The 22077-nt window shown below is 41.0% G+C and overlaps 1 protein-coding gene across 9 annotated transcripts in view; it reads right to left on the bottom strand.

Moving 5' to 3' along the window:
- Window positions 1-22077, bottom strand: part of LOC5575182 (leupaxin) — a 225779-nt gene that overhangs the window by 8912 nt on the left and 194790 nt on the right. For 8 of the 9 annotated variants that reach the window (XM_021846577.1, XM_021846570.1, XM_021846578.1 and 5 more), the window contains 2 exons: window positions 19495-19902; window positions 19080-19310 (listed from right to left, as the gene is read on the bottom strand). In XM_021846577.1, coding sequence (XP_021702269.1) covers window positions 19080-19310; window positions 19495-19902 — 639 coding nt within the window. Of the gene's footprint in view, window positions 1-12895; window positions 13892-19079; window positions 19311-19494; window positions 19903-22077 lie in introns of those variants that run through there. The other variant, XM_021846579.1, reaches the window with a different exon arrangement.

The raw sequence follows: 22077 nt of genomic DNA, 5'->3' as shown, positions 1-22077 counted from the left end.
AGTTTCCTCTCTGAACGGACCTTCCAGGTGTCTGTGGATGGACACTTGTCTCGTGAGCACGATCTGGAAAACGGAGTACCGCAGGGCTCGGTACTGTCCGTGACGCTTTTCCTAGTCGCAATGCAACCCATTTTTCGGGTACTACCGAAAGGTGTTGAAATACTTTTGTACGCCGATGACATCCTTCTCGCAGTTCGAGGACCGAAATCTGCCAACGTCCACCGAAAACTGCAGGCCGCCGTCAAGGCTGTCGACAAATGGGCGAAAAGCGTGGGCTTCGCCATATCTGCGACGAAGTCACATACTTTTTATTGCAGCCCAAATGCACGTCGAGAACCAGCGAATGAAATCCAAATCGATCGCACATCAGTGCCTAAGACCAACCGTCTAAGAATTCTGGGTATCACTCTTGACCGAACACTATCGTTCAAACCCCATTGTCAAATGATTAAAAAATCTTGCGAGTCTCGTCTTCGGTTACTCCAAATGATTGGGGCTAAACTCCCAAGAGGGAATCGATCAACTCTTTCACAAGTTGGTTCAGCGCTAGTCACTGCGAAATTGACCTACGGAATAGGACTGGTGAGCCGAGGAGAACCTACAACGCTGCAAACCCTCGCCCCGGCATACAACAAAATGGTCAGATACGCATCCGGAGCTTTTGTGACGAGTCCGACAAGTTCGGTCATGGCCGAAGCGGGTGCTTTGCCATTTGAATTTTTGGCAACGCAATCCACAACGCGGATGGCCATTCGGATACTGGCGAAAAATCGTAACAACAGCACCCTCCCGCTGATTCAGCGAGCATCAAACCGTCTGGAAGAAATAACGGGATCAGCACTTCCCGCTGTTGACCAACTCGTAAGGCAGAGCGTCTATGGCACACACGAAAGCCATCAGTTGTATGGGATGTAAAAAATACTGTCCGTGCCGGCGATCCGCCGGAGAAAGTCCTCCCCGTGGTACAGCAACTGCTCTCTACTCGTTTTCAAAACTCGACTGTCGTATACACCGACGGCTCCAAACTAAACGACATGGTAGGGTCCGCTTTTTACTTGAATGGCCTTGTGGGAATGTATAGCCTTCCAAATCAATGTAGCGTCTTCTCTGCGGAGGCGTACGCCCTTAAGATGGCGGTTTCGATCCCAAACCTTAGTACGGAGCTTGTGGTATTAACGGACTCGGCCAGCTGTCTTTTAGCTTTAGAAGGGGGAAAATCCAAACATCCCTGGATTCAGCAAGTCGAGCATATAGCCAGGAACAAACCGGTTCGATTTTGCTGGATTCCAGGACACGCTGGTATCAGCGGAAACCTCGAAGCCGATCGACTAGCGGGTGAGGCTAGAGGACAACCAGCAAACAATATTGCAATACCAGGAGAGGACGCTCTGAGAGCGATGAAGCAAGGTATACGGCACCGATGGAATAGGCAGTGGTACGAATCCAGAGACTCGAAGTTACGAGAAATTAAGAACGATACGCACAGATGGGTAGATTACGGAAGCGCAGCCGATCAACAAATACTAACACGGCTCCGAATCGGCCACACACGGCTAACCCATACCTTCTTACTTAAGAAAGAACCACCACCAACATGCGAATGCTGCGGATCAGTGGTTGATGTACGGCATTTGATCCTTGAATGTAGAAAATTCGACAGACAACGACAAGGAAATGACATTAGCTCAACAAGTTTACAAGATGCATTATCGAATGATGAAATTAATATGAAAAAGATTTTAAAGTTCCTTCATGACACAGGATTGTATACAAAATTATAAAGTTACTGTTAAAGCTAGTGAACTGAATTGTATCAGAATGTAACACACTTTCTAAACGACACGAATGCACCCTTTTGGTGTCAAGTGTCGAAAATAAACAAACAAACAAACAAACAATTCATTTTGAACATACCGAGAAATTGCTAAAATTGTCGAAGGACTCCTAGAGAAATTATTTCAGGATTTTTTCAATTATTCGATCAGGAACTTCATTGGAAACATCTCTAACCATTGTCTTAGTTAGATATTTCACAAGAAATTGCTCAAAAGCTTTTAAAAGGAAACTTGTCAGAAATAGTTCGGTAAAGTATCTTAGCAATTTATCCTGAAATACCTTTTAAGCTTTTTTAAAAAAAAGTTCCCAGAATACGTCCGATAGTTGGAATTTGTTTAAGAAACTCCACTGTTGAAAATATGTTTTCGAGTATTAATTTCCGGATTTTCTAAGGATTACTCCAGGTAATTACATGAAAAGATCCTATGGCAATTTCTGTACAAATTAATCCAGGCAATTCTTTGGGATTCCATCAAACAGCTTTTGAATAATATAATCTGGCAATTCTCCCAGGAGTTCACTTTACGACTACCCAGCCAATTCCCCTAAAATATTTATAGAAAATTCGAAAACTTGCAAGATAATATAATCAGAAGTACTAAAAGTAATATAATAAGATTTCATACATGAATTACATCTCAAACGTACCGCAGTGGTTTGTCCTGGAATTAAATGTGATTTTCCTAGCATGAAGTAATATAATTTTTTCTCATGATTTCCCCATGTATTCAAACATGTATTCCTCCAAAGAAACATAATAAATAATAGTTTAAAAGACCATTTTAGTACTGAATCTAACCCAAGTAGCACGCCAAACATCTTCCAAAGAGATACTTTCCAAAAATGGTTTCAATCGCGTATCAATAAAAGCATCTGTAACTTAATTGATTCTAGTTCGGTTGCATATCATTATCAAGGCTCATTAAGTTTCATTGCCGTTCCAATGAACATGCATTGTTCTCCTTGTTTGACGTTCAACAATTTTGAAACGACAAGATTTGCTGAAAATGTTCTCTACAAATAGCAATGAAGTCAAATTTATCATGATGTTTTCAGCAACTTTTCAAACAAACTCTTGAAACTTCTCCCAAAATGCCGGTTTTAATGTTATGTTTCAAATTACTTTCATTAAAAGCATCCGCAACTTGCATTCATTTTTCGGTTTCAAATCCACAACTGAAGAAGATTCATCACAGTTGCGAAAAAGTTGCTCTAACTACGTGTATGACAGCTAGAAGTTTGTTTGTTTCAATCCAGTTGCAATATGGTTGAGTTGCACATCACGTATCATCTAACAACGAAAACATGGTCTAGCAACATTTTGTTTGTTTAAAAGGTGTTTCTCATGTGTTGCGAGGAAGTTTTTGCGAAAAGTTTAGATTATTTCAGGCGTGGCCTAATTTCGCCAGTAATGAACTTGTATTCCGAAGGGTGCAGTCAAGTTATAAGCATCAAGCTTTGATTAATGGGCCATGTGGTCGCTTTTATAGCGCATTGGCGAAGCAATTGTTCGAAGAGCTGGTGGAGTAGTGAGTAGAGGAGAAGATTGGTGATCTTGAGGTCGGAAGATCGATTCTGGTTCATATTTTTCTTTTTTTTTTTCTTTTAAGTATCATGCAACAAATAAGCAATTTCGATATTACTTAAATATGTTGCAAACAGACTTCACCTCTTGCGCTTTTTGCGTTGCTATTCAGTGCAATTGTAAGTCATATTTTCAACAATTGACAACTCTCATTAGTTTCAAGAGATAATTTTATTCTTAAGTTGGAACAAATTGTGCTGCTTGGGAATGCTTACTTCAGGTTTAACTATCTTTATTTATGCATGCCTATTGTAACAAAAAAACAAAACATTAAAAGAATTCAAAGGAAATTTCTCAGCATATTCCCTCTTAAGATTCCACGAATTTCTGCAAGAAATATTAGTAAAATACTTGGCAAAATCCTTGGCGGACTTCCTGAAAGAATCACTGAATTATTTCTAGCAGGAATTACTTACGAAACACCTAGATGAATTTCCGAAACATTCTTGGGAAAATAGATGTAGAAATCACTTGAGTAGTTCTTTTTGACGATCTGAAAGAATTAGTTATATTCTTAACGTAGAAAGAGAGTGAAAAAAAAACAGAGTGAAAAACAACTGTTAATGTATTCCATGTATGATTTAAATAAGAAATCTCCAGAGAAATTCCATGGAAAATATATGACAGAGTATAAATCCCATTAAATTGACGGTCAATAAGAACTCAACCAATCGAATCTTCAGACTTTTCCCAATCTTGTATTTTCCAATGCATTGAATGGACTTGTCTCTCAGCCAGACGCGTTTAGGATTCCTTTTTTTTCACTATGAAAGATAAAGGAGTACATCCGTACTTAGTTTAACATTTCATGCAACAGGGTGCAGAGTTTGTATATAATGATCGTTTTCCGTGGAATACAAGAATAATCTTTCAAGGTCGCTTGAAAAAACCCCCCCTCATGGTAAATTTTGGCTACGACCATGGCTAAGGTCATTCGGGGTAGAGAGTATTCGGATGGGATTCATATCAATGGAGTTCGGGGTAATGGAATTCGGGGGTATGTCAAAGAATCAACGGCGGAATTGCTTACCAACAACATATGTATCCATGGGGTAGGCCGTGCCCGGCCGTTGTGGCGTCGATCAGGCTATGAAAGTCTTCCCAGTTAGAGTGCATTATTTTCACAAAATCGCATCAAGGAACATCCTTAGATAGGCGACGTGGTTCTGTTTGGTGAAATGTTATACTTCATTTTCGCTCGTAGTTGATTTGTAAATCGAAGGCTTTTCATTCTAAACGTCTCCTAGAAAATAGCGTCATTTATGGATGATAGTCTTTCAAATGCATGCAAAACGTAGAAATTCCTCCGATAATTGCATGCCTGTAAACTATAAAACTTTTACGATAAAGGTGTTGCTATTACCTAGCACGGTTCCATGGCAGTGAAGTGAATTGAAGGTTGTACTTGGTCAAAGAACTTCAGTCTAACATCCAAACAGAATTTGATTAGCTTTCGTTTCCGTGTTCGATAAGCATCAAACAACAATCAGCTTTCTTTTATGATTGAATTCACCGATTAAGGTCTATTTCCGTGTGTTCTTGCCAGGATCAGACATCTAGTATAGTAATAGGGGATTTATGGGCGTAATGGACACATGCTTATTTTAAGACCATAAAATGGAAATACTTTTCAGTTACCCTCGAAAAGTAAAAAAACCAACATAGAAAATTAGGACGAAACAAGGCTGGTAAAAAGTATTGGTTTCAAAATGAAAACTTTCGTAAAATTTAGTGAATACAATATTATTAGTGAGCGTCAATCGTTCTAGGTTTGTTCCTTTGCTTGAAAATTAGATTATTCCATCCCCTTACTTATATACCAATTTGTAGCTGAGATGAACTAAAAAATAAATTTCAAACGATAATTTAGGCAAATTATAAACTTTTAGACCGCCAAACAGTTCATGCTCAATACAAATTTAATACAGGTTAAAACATTTTGATGATATAATTCATCATGTTCTCAGATAATAAGGTGGTGTCCATTTTACCCCGTGTGTTCATTTTGCCCCCAATCCCCCTAGGTGTGTGAACGTGTGAATTTCGCTACAATCTGATTTATTCAAGGTTGCAAATGCAACCAAATTGTATACGCTTCTCTTACATGCATTACACCGTTCGTCTAGGGTGACGCCTTGTTTAGCAGGGTGTTAATTTGCCACCAGTACACCGGCCGTCGACGTATATCTACGCTTTTTGCAAGTTTTATTTATTACTAGCGCAAAGAAATGAAAAGAGCACATTTGACAACTGCTCTCACAAGATCATTACTATCCAATTAAAGAACCAACCGACGTCGTCACGGTCGGCCGGTTGGCAACCCATTTTGAAGGGTTCTTCTGGTGATGGATGATGATGTTCCAAGCCGGGCGCAAATCCGCTGATTTAAGAGTCCGGGTCTGATGCATTTTACCTTTCGGCCGAAATCCAAGAATGGACATTCGAGCGGGGGTGGTTGTAAACAAGTACAACACACGCGAGTGAACGCGTACTTGGTGAGGTACACACAGGTCTATCCAATTTGTTGAAAGATATATGATCTGAGAAACAAATCCGCTGAAATTTTGCACAAGAAACGGCCTAATTCAGGCTACGTCATTTTGGATTGAAGATCCATGGTGGCTAATGTGGGTGTATTCTGTCAGCATATTAGAAAGATGTCACCTCGTACAATTCATCCAAGTTCAAGAAAGTTAGATGACAACCTTCCAACTGGGTGGTAAGTCAAGAAAGTGACGTTCCAAAATCGAACTGTTACACCGTACTTTGCTCTACTTAGCTGCTGGTGACATTTGTCCACGCAATTTTCATGTTGCTAAATATATTCCACTCACTCTCATTGCTTTCGAGTGATAAATTTCAAACAGCCGGAAAGGTGTTTGCGAGCCTTGCAACGTGCACGAAAATATGAACAAGAAGATGATATTTGTCGTGTTGCTCAGAGAATGTCCCACTTGTGCATTCCGGGGATTTTCGAACTAATGAACGGTGAGCATTCCGTGCATTTTCGACGCCTATATTCATAACGAGTTGAATTGATATGGGAATAATGATTGAAAAAAGTTGATAGTTGATTTGTATACCTGAAAATTTAAAAATGATTAAAATTCGATGATGCATCTAAAACTGCTAAGATTAAACGTGTTATTTATCATAATATTGAAAAGATTAAAAAACAATGCGATGAACAATATGACCTCAAATCATTTGTTGTGCCAATAACTTTGAAGCAATTTCCAAATAAAGAATTTAAAATATTGTTGACTTCGACCGATAACAAAAATATCACATTCTTTTCGCCAGTCTAAGCCCACCACGCGATAACACATGGCGTCTGAAGTCAGCGTGACAAAAATAAACCACCTGTCGCCCCTATGGCTTTCACCCTTTCACGGCGTCCTCGTCACCGCACACATGTTGAAGCCAAACTGTTTACATTTTTCAAGGGCATCAGTAATCCCACCCAAAAGTAAGTGGTGTGGCGTGTCAGCTTCACCGTGACACGGCACCTGTCGCGCTAGGGGGAAAAGCATCACGAACATCGCCAGGAGCGCATAAATTACCAATCACCGAAAGGACACAGTTTACCAAGCGAACACAAAAAAGTCGAAAGAACTAGTTCTACCCTGATGTTGGTCCCGCAATTATATGGGTCGGTCGGTATTAGCGTGCGATATGTCAGTCTCGTGCCTAATTTATGAGATGAAGTCGTAGCTCGAATTACGCTGCTTCGACGTTTGTGTTCATGTCTCTTTGTTGTGATAAGGTTGTAGAGTATGAAGACTAGATCTTTTGAGGACATGAGTATGCGAAGTTTGTTTTGCCTACCCATAGAAATAATTTACTGATTAAAATGTTAAAAATGATGGAGATTGTAGTATTTCTTGATTCTTACAATAATGTCGGCCATATAAAGTGTACAAACAACTAAATGTCCTGAATTGTCCAGTCTAAATGTTCAGTCAACGCTTTGATCAGGAGCCTGCATTTCTGCTTTAACAGATTTGTTAAATACTATGCCACCTCTGGAGATGACTCATTCATTTAGGGCCCATTCACAAATTTCGTAACGCTAAAGGGGGTGGGTGGGTGTTCTTAAGGTATTACAGCTCATACAAAATTCGAAAAATATTCATACTAAGTGTGGGGTGGGTGGGTGTCAAAAATGACCATTTTTGGCGTTATGAAATTTGTGAATAAACCCTTATTTAGTTAACATCTAAACAGATAACACTGAATCAACAATTTCACGCCACAATACTCGGATCGTGGCCGCATATCTCTCAATCCTCGATTCTGACCCAAGCTCGCTAAATCAATTCGCACTTGATCCGCCCACCTAGCTCGATGCGCTCCAGGTCTTCTTGTACCGACCGGATCCGAAGCGAACACCATCTTTACAGGGTTGCTGTCCGGCATTCTTGCAACATGCCCTGCCCATCGTATCCTTCCAGCTTTGGCCAGCTTCTGGATACTGGGTACGCCGTAGAATTCGGCGAGCTCGTGGTTCATCCTTCACCGCCACACACCGTTTTCCTGCACACCGCCGAAGATCGTCCTAAGCACCCGACGTTCGAAGACTCCAAGTGCTTGCAGGTCCTCCTCGAGCATCGTCCACGTTTCATGCCCGTAGAGGACTACCGGCCTTATGAGCGTTTTGTACATGGTACATTTGGTGCGGGCGTGAATCTTTTTTGACCGCAGCTTCTTCTGGAGGCCATAGTACACGCTCGAAAAAGAGTAATGGAAAACGTGAACTGTCAAAAATACACCATGAACTGACTGACAGCCGTCAGCAAGGATCCAAGGTAGACGAACTCGTCGACCACCTCGAACGTATTTCCGTCTATCGTAACACTGCTACCTAGGCGAGCCCTGTCGCGCTCGGTCCCACCAGCTAGCATGTACTTTGTCTTGGTCACATTCACCACCAGACCTACTTTTGCTGCCTCGCGTTTCAGGTGGGTGTACAGGTCTGCAACCTTTTCAAATGTACGGCCGACAATGTCCTTATCATCCGCGAAGCAAACAAATTGACTGGATCTCGTAAAAATCGCACCCCGGCTGTTAAGCCCGGCTCTTCGCATGACACCTTCTAGCGCAATATTGAACAACAGGCACGAGAGTCCATCACCTTGAAAAAAAAAAGGTGATGCGTTGGGACGTGGTATTCACATTTTTGGTAAAGATCTGGTCCGTTGTCGATCGGCCGTCAACGAAACCTGCTTGATAACTTCCCACGAACTCGTTTACTACAGGTGACAGACGACGGAAGATGATCTGGGATAACATTTTGTCGGCCGCATTTAGAATGGTGATCGCTCGGAAGTTCTCACAATCTAACCTGTCGCCTTTCTTGTAGATGGGGCATATTACCCCTTCCTTCCACTCCTCCGGTAGCTGTTCTGTTTCCCAGATTGTGCCTATCAGCCGATGCAGACAAATGGCCAGCCTCTCCGGGCCCATCTTTATGAGTTCAGCTCCGATACCATCCTTACCAGCAGCTTTATTGTTTTTGAGCTGGTGAATGGCATCCTTAACCTCCCTCAAAGTGGGGGCTATTTGGTTTCCATCGCCAGCAGTACTGACGACGGCATTTCCTCTGTTGTCCCGTCCTTCATTGCCTGTGATCTCAGAGCCATTCCGGTGTTCGTCGAAGTGCTGCTTCCACCTATCGATCACCTCAGGCTCGTCCGTCAAAATACTACCATCCTTATCCCTGCATATCTCGGCTCGCGGCACTAAGCCGTTGCGGGATGCGTTGAGCTTCTGATAGAACTTAGGTGTTTCTTGAGACCAGCTGTTCCATCTCCTCGCACTTCGTTTCCTCCCGAAAGAGGCGGGTCTGCTGTTGCCGCTTCCGTCTATAACGTTCCACGTTCTGTCGAGTCCCTTGCTGCAGCATGACCGCCCGAGCTGCATTCTTCTCCTCCAGAATCTGTCTACATTCCTATTCGAACCATCCATTCCGTCGACTCCGGCCCACATACCCGACGTTGCTCTCAGCAGCATTGTTGATCACTGCATGTGCTGTTCTCCAGCAGTCCTCAAGAGAGGCTTCATCCAGCTCACCGTCTTCCGGTAGTGCAGCCACGAGGTGCTGCGCGTACGCAGTTGCGACATCCGTTTGCTTAAGCCGTTCTAGGTCATACCGGGGCGGCCGTCGGTACCGTACGAAGTTAACGACGGAGAGTTTTTGGCGCATTTTCACCATCACCAGATAGTGGTCAGAGTCGATGTTTGCGCCACGATAGGTCCTGACGTCAATAATGTCGGAGAGGTGCTGTCCATCAATCAGAACGTGGTCGATTTGTGACTCTGTCTGCTGTGGTGATCTGCAGGTGTATCGGTATGGATGGCTGTGATGGAAGTGGGTGCTACGAATGGCCATATTCTTGAAGGCGGCGAAATCAATTAGTCATAGGCCGTTCTCGTTCGTCAGCCGGTGGGCGCTGAACTTTCCAATAGTCGGTCTGAGCTCCTTCTCCTGGCCAACCTGAGCGTGTAGATCTCCTATGACGATTTTGACGTCGTGGCTTGGGCAGCGGTCGTACTCGCGTTCGAGCTGCGTGTAAAAATCGTCTTTGTCATCATCAGTGCTTCCGTAGTGTGCACATTTATTATGCTGAAGTTATAGAACCGGCCTTTGAGCCTCAACTTGCACATTCTCTCATTGATCGGCCACCACCCGATCATGCGCCTCTGCATATCACCCATCACTATAAAAGCTGTTCCCAGCTCATGTGTGCTGCCGCAGCTCTGGTAGATGGCATGGTTACCTCTAAACGTTCGCACCATTGATGCCTTCCAACACACTTCCTGCAACGATACGATGCCGAATCCGCGGTCCTTCAGTACGTCGGGGAACAGGCGCTGTTGTGAGCCGCTCCTAACATGGAGTGCAGACGATCCAGGTTTGCAGAAACACAAGCAAAAGCAAACCGCCGTTCCCTGTCAGCATACGGCGAGAGGTTACCCGATCTTCCCTAAGGTTACTCGTACCCCGGCCAGTACCGCGAGGAGGTAGGGACAGGAGTTGCTGGGCAAGAGGCTAAGGACCACACAAAGGGGTCTATTTCATTACAGCAGGTACGTGAGGTACCAATGGTACGCCATGCCCAGCCATTTACTGTGCCAGGAGATGGTTCAGTAATGTGCAATTTGCAATTCGCTAAGCTTTCAAGGACGATGTCTAACAGCTCTGCTGTAATTACCGCAAGTTCGCGGCAGGCGTGGCGCTATCCATACTAAGGTATGGAGGACCTATCTGGTCGAAAGCACTTACAAGATCATGGTTGGAAAGCACTTACAAGATCATGGGGTTAAGAGTAGCAAGCGCATACCAAACGGTTTCATCATCAAGGAAGATATTCAATGCTTCAACCAAAGAGGTACCAGAGGAGTCCGCCACGCGTGTAAAGAGACAACGCTCAGTTGTTGGCAGCATGAATGGGATAACTCCATTAAAGGTAGATGAACCAATCGGCTAATACCAAATGTGTCAGATTGGTATAGAAGATACCATGGGGAAGTGAACTTCCCCCTAACGAAGTTTCTGTCAGGACACGGTTGCTATGGGCAGTACCTGCAAAGGTTCGGGCACTCAGAATCTCCTACGTTCCCATTTGTGCTGGTGTGGAAGAAACAGCGGAGCATGTCGTGTTAGATTGCACCCGTTTCATTGTTGTGAGAGGTTGCATGCTCGCTACATGCGGAGGGGACACGTCCCCCGACAATATAATATAAAGAATGTGTGCGGATGCCGAGTGCTGGAATGCAGTAACTAAGGCTGTCACTCAAATTATGTTAGAATTGCCAGGCCTATGGCGTTAGAGTTGGCTGCAGAGAATTAGCCCTGCCGAGGTTGGTCCCTTGTAACATTGTTTAAGTCGGCTAGGAGAAGCAGTTTGCCTAGGCTACTTCTGCTACACGTGTTGTGCTATTTGCACTGGTCCCTTCCCGAAGAAATGCCGTAAGGTGGTTCCGGGGAGATAAGGATCTGAGGCCAAGGGTAATGTGGATGCACTGTACACCACTTTGGCAATTCAACAAGAATTGCTCAAGGACAGTGCATGGGCTGGTTTTAGCGGGTCATCGTTGATACGTCATCCCCGCATTCCCTGAGATACCTTCTTAGGGTATCTGTTTGCAGATTTTCCCCTTGTAAAAAACAAAAATAAACCTCAAGCTTGAGACTGAAGAAGGGCAGCCGATTATCTAGGAGAAATACAATATCGCACCATTGCTGCGAGTAGCACAGGAAGGGCAACATACTATGTAGGACGTCCTGGTACTCCTGGTACTAGGCTCCGTTAGCGGTTAGGTTTTATTTGGACCCCCGTAACCATTCATTCTTAGGCACGGTAAGCATGAAGCCGCATCACACCATGAATTAAGGGGTGGACTTTTATTGCTGTTTGCGTTTGAGGTGCAAATCCACTCTAACTGGGCTTCAAATGCGGTAACACAAAGTAACCAAAGGATACTTAACAACCATGATCCATATCACCGCCAACCTAGCGAAGAAAACCAATCTTTGGCTTCGCCTTCCTTGTTAAGAATCTTGTCACATTTGGTGTTTCCGCATTTGATATTTGCGTTTCAAACGCAAACAGCAATACAACCGGAACAGGCAGTCCGTAGTGTTAATTCTTTGCCAATTGGAACAATCGCTACCGACTATTTAGGCTGATCAAGAAAAGGAAGTTAATATTGATGATTAACTCCTGACGTGCTCAACAAGTAAACACGCTCTTTCGTATTATTTCACAAAAACAAGATTTTTTATAGAAAAAAATGGATCCTATTGAACTCTATCTACGCAATGTCAATGTCAATTTTCATCTGATTTTAATATCAAGTGACAAAATTTGCACATTACGCACAAGATTAGATAACCGTTCGCGCAAGTTGAGTGACAACTGCACCCAAACGGAATTTTATCAACCAAGTGAAAACGGAACAAGCAGTAAACAAGTCTATTTGTAGCAATCGAAACTAGACAGTACCACTGTTAAAAGCCAAAGATAAGCACCGGCGATGACGTCACCATGTTAGAAACAAAATCGTGACTTCATCGAAGCCCAAGAAAATCTGATACAGAACGCGCACGTTCACGGTCACGGAAGGGTGATCTCATTCCACCGCCAATCGCATAGGTTTGCGACGCCTTTCCATGCCAAATTGTTATTGATGGATTGGGAAGCAAGAAGACACACAGTAAGCTTCTAAAAAGGAGATCAAACAAATTACGTATGCCGGCCGCGAGGCGCATCGTAGTCTGCGGACCAAACCACGACGCCGCCGGGCGCAACCACGCATCGTTGTATGATGAGAGGCGAGGTGACGAACGCACAGTCGGTTGAGGGTGACGCCTAGTGCGTCACTCCCACCCACAGTACGTGACGTGCGTCAACCTGCGTCCACCTCACGTCCATCGACGCCACTAGGGGACGGATTGGCGCGAGTGGTCGATTGTTGTTTTGTTTTTGTTGTTATTTTTTGTCCTTTATTTTATTTTTTTTAGTCTTCTTTATTTACACAATACTATCTTCATTTGACAATCGTTAAGTAATTTTATATAAATATTAAGATAAATCGCTGCTCTTTTAGTGGTAAAAACAATCTTAAAATAAATTTCTTCTTCGCTCTCAAACGCTCAACATTGTCCGGTTACGAGTCGTCAGGTTTTTCCTACAGAGTCAGTTCAGTCGGCACGTGTGGGTGTAGGTCTGGGCATGGTTTGTGTCTGTTTTCGTCTGTGGGGAGAAAGGGATTTTCAATCCCGTCGAGTATGGGCCCAAAACTGTTCAAGGGAGATAATTAACGAGACTTTTCGGGCGGTCCGATAGAGGTCACCTGTAAGAGAAAATTGAACATCGGGTGGGAGGGCGACAGCTGTGCGGCATATTTTTCGGATGGCATATGGCGAGACACCAGCCGTTTCTCGCGAAACAGGGGTCTCTTAAGTGGGTCAATGGGATATAGCCCGCATCCATCATGTAGCTTCGCACCCTCCGCACGGTTTCGAGTATGGGTATGTTTCTGTGATATGCAACGTCCGGATCCCTATCTGAGGAACGGGGTGTAACAAGTAGTATAACATCAACAAGTAAAAGCTGCTCTAGCCTTAAGTAGATCCAAATTTCCATCGGTTTCGGTGTGATAAGCCTATTTTTAGACGTGCGCTCTAGCAAATAGAAAGCGGTAGTACTTTTTGAGTGTGCATGAGTGTGTGTAGTTGCGGACGTGAGTTCGTTATGGATTCTCCAGTCGGGGCGGAAATTCAATTCAATCGGTCAGTGAGACAACCGTCGTCTCCACCCGTTGTTCCGCTCCGGGAAACCACTCCGACGGAGGAAAGAGACGTTCTCGGCACTAATCCTCATCGTCCGCTCCGGCACACGTTGGACAGACGGGTTTGCCTTCCATCGCGTAGAACGATTTGCCAGTGACCGGTTTTGAGCAGTCCTATAAATAGATGGGTTTTTGATTATTGACATTTAGTGCGGTGCAGTCCGACCGGAGGAAGCTGCCAAAACTCGGCAAAGACGACGTAGAAGACGATGATAACATCTGTTTTGGCCAACGTGGAGTTGCCCTCTAAGGGTGTGTTCAAAGTTTCGTACGTTGCATACAGGGAAGTAGAATTATGAGCCAATTTTTTATGGCAAGGTTACACCAAATTTGTTTGCTTTAGCCGTTGTACTTGAAAGCGCAATTGATGGGTAGTAAAACCGGGTGCAAATGTAAATATTTACGTTCGGCTGAAATGGTTTCGCGCCCCTTTGGATAGGGCTGATGCCGGGAAGTAAATCATTTATCCGACGTTCGTCGAGTTTTAGGCGGTAGTTCAATCGGCAGTTTGGCTATGAAGCGTAAACTAAACATAGGAAGGAAACTAAGCTGACCTTGAAAATTTCCTCTAGGAAGTACGGCTTTATGATAGCGAACAAAAGTTTTCTTGGCATCATTTCCAATTTGAAGTTTTTCGTTTTAATGAATTTTACGTAAGACTTGGAGCCGCATTGTTATACATTGCTTATGTTATGCTTCCTGTTCCCATTTCCATATTTATATGCTAATTATGGATTCCGTACCACATACCACATAAGACTCTTAGACAACTGAACACACTTGAAAATCTATCATAGTCTTTCAAAATATTGTGCTAGATTACTGTGATATTCGAAAACTTGTTCCTCACAACTCAAAAAACCGTACCATAGTGATAGCAAATAGAAAAGTTTATCACATTTGTCTGTGCATCTTATTAGGTGTAGAGTCTAAAGGAACAAGAAAGTCCATAATTAGCACGAAGCTTGAACAAGGGAAACTATGGATGTGGAAAAGTACAGTTTTAAGCCTAAAACAGCTCAAACTATTGTATTCCTTGATACAGTTTATAAATTATCAGTTTGAACTTTTATTCTAATACACTTAACACTTTGCTTCAAATACCAAAAATTTTGATTAAAATATTATCAGAAGCAAAAGTGTTCTATCATGTGCTAGGTGACAAATTCCGGGCAAAATTTAGCATGGGTTCCAGATGGTATCTATTGATTCATTATCATTTGCGAGGGATAACTCTGACAACATAATAATAGACGTTCAATAGAACAACACTGAAGGTCCTATACGTGACCGTAAAGTTGGACAAGATTAAACAGCAATATTTCGATTTTGTTGACACTGAAAAGCCATCCAATAATTCATATTCATACATTTAACGAACTCATTCAATTAATCTGGTTTTTCTGAAGCCATATTTGAGTTACATCTAAGCTTACTATGCAATAAAATAAGTTTTAAAGGTTATTAAATTGATTTTATTTTTGTCAACTTCATGGAATTGGGGGGTCTGTAGCCGTGAGGTTACGCTTTCGCTTCATAAGCGGAAGGTCATGCGTTCGATTCCCAGCCCCTCCACAAAAAAAACTCGTCCAGCCACCAGAAGACGCCTCACGGAGGATTGTGCTTTGTGCCATCCTCCATCAGTATCAGATGGTGACTGAGATAAACTGACCCTCTTCGCAGGCAGCTAGGCTCACTAACAGCAGAGCTCTCTCCTACCTGCTCGGTGTGAGAGTAAAAGATTAGGAGAAAGTGAAACTAGATGTAAATATAGATAAGTTGAAAATAGATCTGTATCGGTAAAGAAGCTACAAGATCAACTGAGTCCGGCACAGTAGTGGCCACGAGCACAGAGTGCCTTAAAAAAAAAGGAATATTTTAGTGCAATTGATGTCTGCAATGTTTCGTGTCCCTTGAAACATTTGATCGGTCTCATTCCAATTGCAGTCGATAAGAAAAGTTAGTACTTAAATGACGTCCCTGGTAGCCGATAAGCCAAATTTCGTGCTAAAGGGTTGATCATTTGATGAAAAAATACGACGTTATTTAGTAAACACTCATGTTTAGAAAAGTGGATCTCGGCTTCTAATGCTTCGATTGACCTGAAATTATTATCGCGCCTAGGAAATTACTCCAGAACTGAATTTACTACTGCCATATTTCTCATCTCTCATTTTAAAACAAAAGACGAATTTATAATTCTGATATAGGAGAACAAATGTATTTTCGGCCATTTTATCGACCAATATTTCTGAAATTCGGCAGTAAGATTCACTCATATGGATAAAGTATTGATGCAAATTTTTAGCACAATAACTTTCAAAAACCATACATGACTAAAAGAACAAAGCTGGCAAAAAATACAACAAGTATTTTGAAAATAATCCGAATCAACAGACATTTTTTGTTCTACAAATTGGTTTGTCTTGTCAGGAAATATTACGCCTTTTAAAAAATATTCAATGCATCAAGAGCTGAGATCTACTTGTATTTTGTTTTAAAGCAGTTTGAATAATAATGGTATAAATTACAAGAAACACAAAATATTCATTATTCATGTTCTAATAATTGAAGGTCCCGTAGAATCCGGAATGGCTACCGAATATTTTTTCTGACTAAGAAGGTTTGTAACAAAGCTATAAAATATTCATAGGGGTAGGCAGTGCAAGATGATAATAATAACATTGAATTGATATGAAGGCCAAAAAAATCAACTAAGAAATCAACATCACAATGTAAATATTTTCAGAACTACATTGTAGTCTAATACTTGAGCATTTCATGTAAGATTTGGTCATTTAAAATTGACAATTTTGCTGCGTAAACAATTTCATTCATACTTTTTGGCCGTGTAGTTATGAAACAATCTTTTGTGAATAATCTAAAGCAATGCTTTTATCAAATTTGAAAATTATCACAATTGTTTTAGTTATATAAATAAGTTTGTACCCTTGAGGCAAGATGAGCACTATATGATCAAAATTGAGTAAAAGTGTGAAACTATAAATTCGCATTTACTAGTATGCTTGGCATTGTAAAACTATTTTTCACTTATCAAAACTTCTGAAGGTTGGAAGTTGAAGATTGATTACTAATTAAAAAAAAAAAAACAAATGTTAAAGTAGGTTTGAATCAAGCTCATCCTTAGGGTGCTTATCTTGCACCGTCTGACCCTAATTGTTGTTCTAAGTGTTGAACAATCGGTGGTTGCGTTATTAGTCAAACCGTAGATATTTAGTCAAACCGCATTTCTTTTGAACTCGTTATAGAAAAAATACCCATAAATATATGTTTGAATTCAAACTATGTCTGAAGTTGTAAAAATTCCGTTTGAACATTATCATCAATAATACTATTAAGCTCTAAGGAATATAGACTTACAGGTCAATGGCATTTCCATACTCTCAAAAATCTCTATATACAAGGTGACTTTCAATCAGATATCCTTGAAAAATGAGTCAGATAGACAAGTAGTATTCATTCAGTATCTAAGTTCAAGTTTACAATACAGTATGGATCGATTTTATTTGTCCATTTTCCATTTTTGTCTTACTTAATATTTTCAAAAACATTTTATAATTCCGTAAGCTATCGCTTATACTTCAAATGAGAGATACGCACCAAGCATAATCGGATGGCAGAAAAAGATCATCACAAAAAGTAACTGAGAACACTAGTGCACAAAATCACTTTGTGTTTTTTTTTATTGAGATTTGTGGTACATTGGATACAATATTGAAATAAGATTCGAAATTGTTAAACGTTAATGATCTTTCGAAAGCAAGGAGTTTTTGCTGAAGGGGGTCCACTTCCGTCTGTTCCTAGTGTCGGAGTGACAGCTTTTATGGATTTTTGAAATACTAGTGATCCCGGCAAACGTTGTATTGCCTCGTAGTAGGCTTTGTTATATGGCTCTGCGGAATTTCCATACAAACTAACAAAAAAGTTTAGTCCCATTTTCTCGACTTTTCCTATGAATATCTATTACTTTTTGTGCACACAAACACATCGGCACACTTTAGTGAAAGAATTTTCAAAGTTTGTCAATTCATTCGCAAACCATTTCGTGACAAACAAACACCACTCCATTTTTATTAATATGGATAGATTGATAGAAGATAGAAGATATAAAGATATAGTAACCTGTAAGACTTTAATCACTTTTAAAAATAAACAATTTAACTTGGACAACGATGAACGATAATCAGTTTCACGATTTTGGAAGAACTTCTGGAAGGCTGTTTACGAACAGTCTTAATAAGGAGCTGCACTGTGAACTTTATTATTCAATGCATATTTGAACAAGGTGCATTGTATATTGTAGCAAATGCATCTGCTTATCTCTGCCTTTAATTTAGAGGCAAGAATTGATTTGAAATATGGAGTTAATTTGCGTTAAAATGTTTCCGAGTAAACCAAACTTGTTATTGAAATTGGTCAACTTTAAATCGATTGGATCAAGCGTTTTTTATGGTTTCAGGAAATTTAACCTACCATAAAAAAGCAATAGATTTATTTGCTGTAAATTTGGAATTTGTCTAGCACCGGAAGATTCAGATTTGATGTAATCCTTGTCTGATCAGATGTAAAAAATGATCTTCAGATCGCCAAAATACCATCTAGCTCAGTTCGACTGAGCACCGATCAATCAAGTGTTCTAAAAACTTACACTTTCTCTTGAAAAAGCAGTATTACATACAGTATATATACTGTATGTAATACTGCTTTTTCAAGAGAAAGTGTAAGTTTTTAGAACACTTGATTGATCGGTGCTCAGTCGAACTGAGCTAACTAACTATAGTTACCATTCGAATGGTAAACCAACAAATCTGAGTTATTGATTTGGCATTTAAACAACTAAGATCGACGTTTTATACTGTTTCAGAAGCAAACTTTAGTTATTATATTATATAATTGCAATTCTTCATTTAACCATGTCAATAACTAGTTTTGTTATTCAGTAATTCACTTCTGCTCGGTATTCTAATTAGAATTTTTTTTTCACAAAACACATGACGTCAAATTCCATTAAGAAAAAGTTTCGAACATCCTCAGCTAAAGTTGACACACTCATAGTTAATTCAATAAATTCCCATTATTTTCGAATATTCCCCCGGTGACTTGATCCACCTACAAATCGCGTACATCTCCCATATAATACCATCCCGACCACCCCCTCAATTAAATCATCCAATCAGCTCCGGGTGTCATCTCACATTACCAACCATTCACTTCACATTCGACTACAACATTCATGGTAGAAAAGATGGGGTGCGCAGCCATTCTGTATATTGCCACTTACCCTGCACACGAAACAGTCCGGATGCCACTGGCTGTTCAGTGCCGAGATGTAGTTCTCCATGATGGCCCGGTTGCACCCGTTGCACTTGGGGGCAAACATGTCGAAATAATCGTTACGGCAGTACGGCTTGCCGTCGCGCTCGTGGAACCCATCTTCGCCGAACTGCTGGCCGCACTGGGCGCAGAAAAAGTGCTCCGTGTGCCAGGTCTTCTCCAGCGCCGTTACGCATTTCTATTTTTGGGGGGGAAACGAGAGAAAAAGCGAAATTTATGACGTGGGGTGACCTTCCATTTCACCGGGGAAAGGTCCAATTTTCCTGTGGTGGCGATAGGAGATGTCTTCGTGAAACTGTAATCGACCATGCGTCTCCATTTCACGAAGAAATCCCAAACCGCCTGAACCACCCAATAATTACATCCAAAATCGGTCCATTGCAGTAGGCACAACGTGGGCTGAACAGATTGTGGTAATCGGACTCGCAGTAGGGGTTTCCATCCCTCTCGAAGAAGTTCCTGGTGCCCAACTCCTGGTTGCAGTGGTTGCAAGTGAAGTGCTCCGGGTGCCAAGTCTTGCCGAGGGCCGTTATAACCTGCCCTACGATGGGCTTATCGCATGCATTGCAGCACCCCTTCTGGGTGGTATTGACTCCCTGGCGGCTCATGTCGGCCTGTAAATTTCCGAGCATGGAATCCAACTGGTCACTTGCCGGTGGCAACTGTTCCGTCGTGGTCACTGTCGTCAAAGTGCTCTGATAGTGCGCGGTTCCCTGGTTTGGCTTCGCGTAATCCGTCACCGACTGGAGCTGATGGGATCCGGACGTGATCTGTGAACGAGACCGAAACGGAAAACTCCTATGAATTAGCGAAGATTCTTTCGATTGAGCAGTACAGTTTCAAAAAATGTCACCAACACTCGCTAGGTTTAACCGAAAAATTGATTCTCAAAAATCGCACAGCAATCGCGGTTTTAAGGGTCTTGCTACGACGCCGCTTCGAATGGAACTGACGACGCGTCCCAGTTGGTGCGAGCATCTTCCCTAGCAGTACTACTAACAGGCACCGCTACAAACAGGCAGGGGTGTGTGCAAGTAAGAGAATCGTTGCGTGTATACTAATGAATTCACCCGCGCTTTTAGAATACCCACAGCCCCCCTAGCATGGGGATATCCCCATCTCGTTACCCACCCACAGTTTGCACTTGAAAAGCGCATCCAGGACCAAGTTCATATTAACAGTTATTGACAAAATAAAGTGCCTAATTTACGCAAATTGATAGTAATCGTATATCAGAACGGGAAATGTTTGTGGTTCACAGTTAACATATGAGGTGCCCAAACGCAGAAAGGTGTAACATGTTGATAACTGAAAAATTGTACTGTTTCTAAGCTTTCTGATGTTATTTTTAGGCTATTTTTGATTTAGCTAAAAAATAACAGAATTCGAAGAACAATGGCTTGTTTTTTTCTACTCCCATACAATTTGCATTTTCTTAACACAAAATTTTTGTCACTAGCTTTTGCTCTTAACCCGCTCAGCAAAATAGTTCTTAGTTTTGAATAATATATTTATTTTCACAGAGATGAAAAAACTTTTCTACATAAAGTGTTTAAAATTAAGTCCCCACTTGACGTTTCCTTTGCTTAACAATATTTTATTATTACAGTTTTCCATCAAAAACAGACTATTTAAGCCGCGACCGACTCGAGGTTTCATTTTGTGCGGCCCATGAAGAATTTGAAGACTTTTCTCGTATCTAACTGTGTAACTGCTAACTGAATAATCAGTTACTGCAATTTCAGGCTTAATGATTCTCTCTATGACTGTTTAGAATCTTCAAAATTTTCTTGATTTTTATGAGTGATTCAGAAAACTTTATATCCAACATTAAATATACGCGAAGCTAGATTCTAAGCACGCTTCTTTGAAACGTTCAGTACTCTTGGAATTGTTTTACTCAAAAGTCTAGTTACACCCAAAACAAAGTATCGCATTTTTTCCGAGTCCAATCTTTGAAAATCGACATGTTGTTCACATGATGAAATAACAATTATTTTTGATCAACTGAATCGAATCCCGCCCAGTCTGAGATGTCTTGACACTTTAGTTTAAAGCTTAATCGGAATTTATTTTTTCCTATAAGGTAGAGTGGGGGAAGTGTATCAGTGGGGTAAGTGGATCATTTATCCATATTAAGCAAAAAAACTTGAATATGTTGAATGTTTTCGCACCATTGCTTCGTTTTAGTCTATGTCCTTACGTCCACACTGATACTAATGCAAAGCTGGTACTACACGTACACTAACACATGCAAACTTGTTTGCAGCAAAAATAAATTAATTTGAAAATTGTTTTCCGTCAACCAAAAATCCATTGTATCTCTGCCTTAAATCAAATTCTACTAGTTTTTTCAACGCATGGTGAACATTTCAGTTCTAATTGAATGAATCACAATGAAAAATATGCAATTTTTATAAATAAATACAGATATATTGAACATGGTACACTTACCCCTACTTTTTAATGGGGTGGGGTAAGTGGATCAAGTATTACAATCATATTTTGGCAGACTGCTAATGAAAATTTGAATACGTTTGAATACTCTCAAATGTTGTTTTGTTTTTACTATATCTCATTACTAGCTTGAATTTGTCTAATCGACTATAGAAAATTTGAATTCATCCACCTAAAAGTTATTTTAATCTTTCTAGTATAAGAAAATTTAAAAAAAGGAATATTGCAAAGTTCAAACTAAACTTTTCGTGGTTTCTTGAAACTGAGTATAGCAAAATATACAAATTTTCCAATTGAATCCAAATCAATCGTACATTATTTAACCATATAAATTGTTCTAGACAGATGATACAAATACATTCATAAATAGAGTAAAAGGATTTCAGTTTGTTTAACAAAAATAAATGTAACTAATATTTTTAAACTACGAGTGTTTTTCGAGACCATCGTTAGGAATAATCCTACAATACTTCAGTTTAACTGATGTG

Source organism: Aedes aegypti, chromosome 2, assembly GCF_002204515.2.
Source record: "Aedes aegypti strain LVP_AGWG chromosome 2, AaegL5.0 Primary Assembly, whole genome shotgun sequence".
NCBI lineage: Eukaryota > Metazoa > Arthropoda > Insecta > Diptera > Culicidae > Aedes > Aedes aegypti.
Note: the sequence above shows the minus strand (reverse complement) of the source record. Positions and strands in the feature narration are given on the sequence as shown.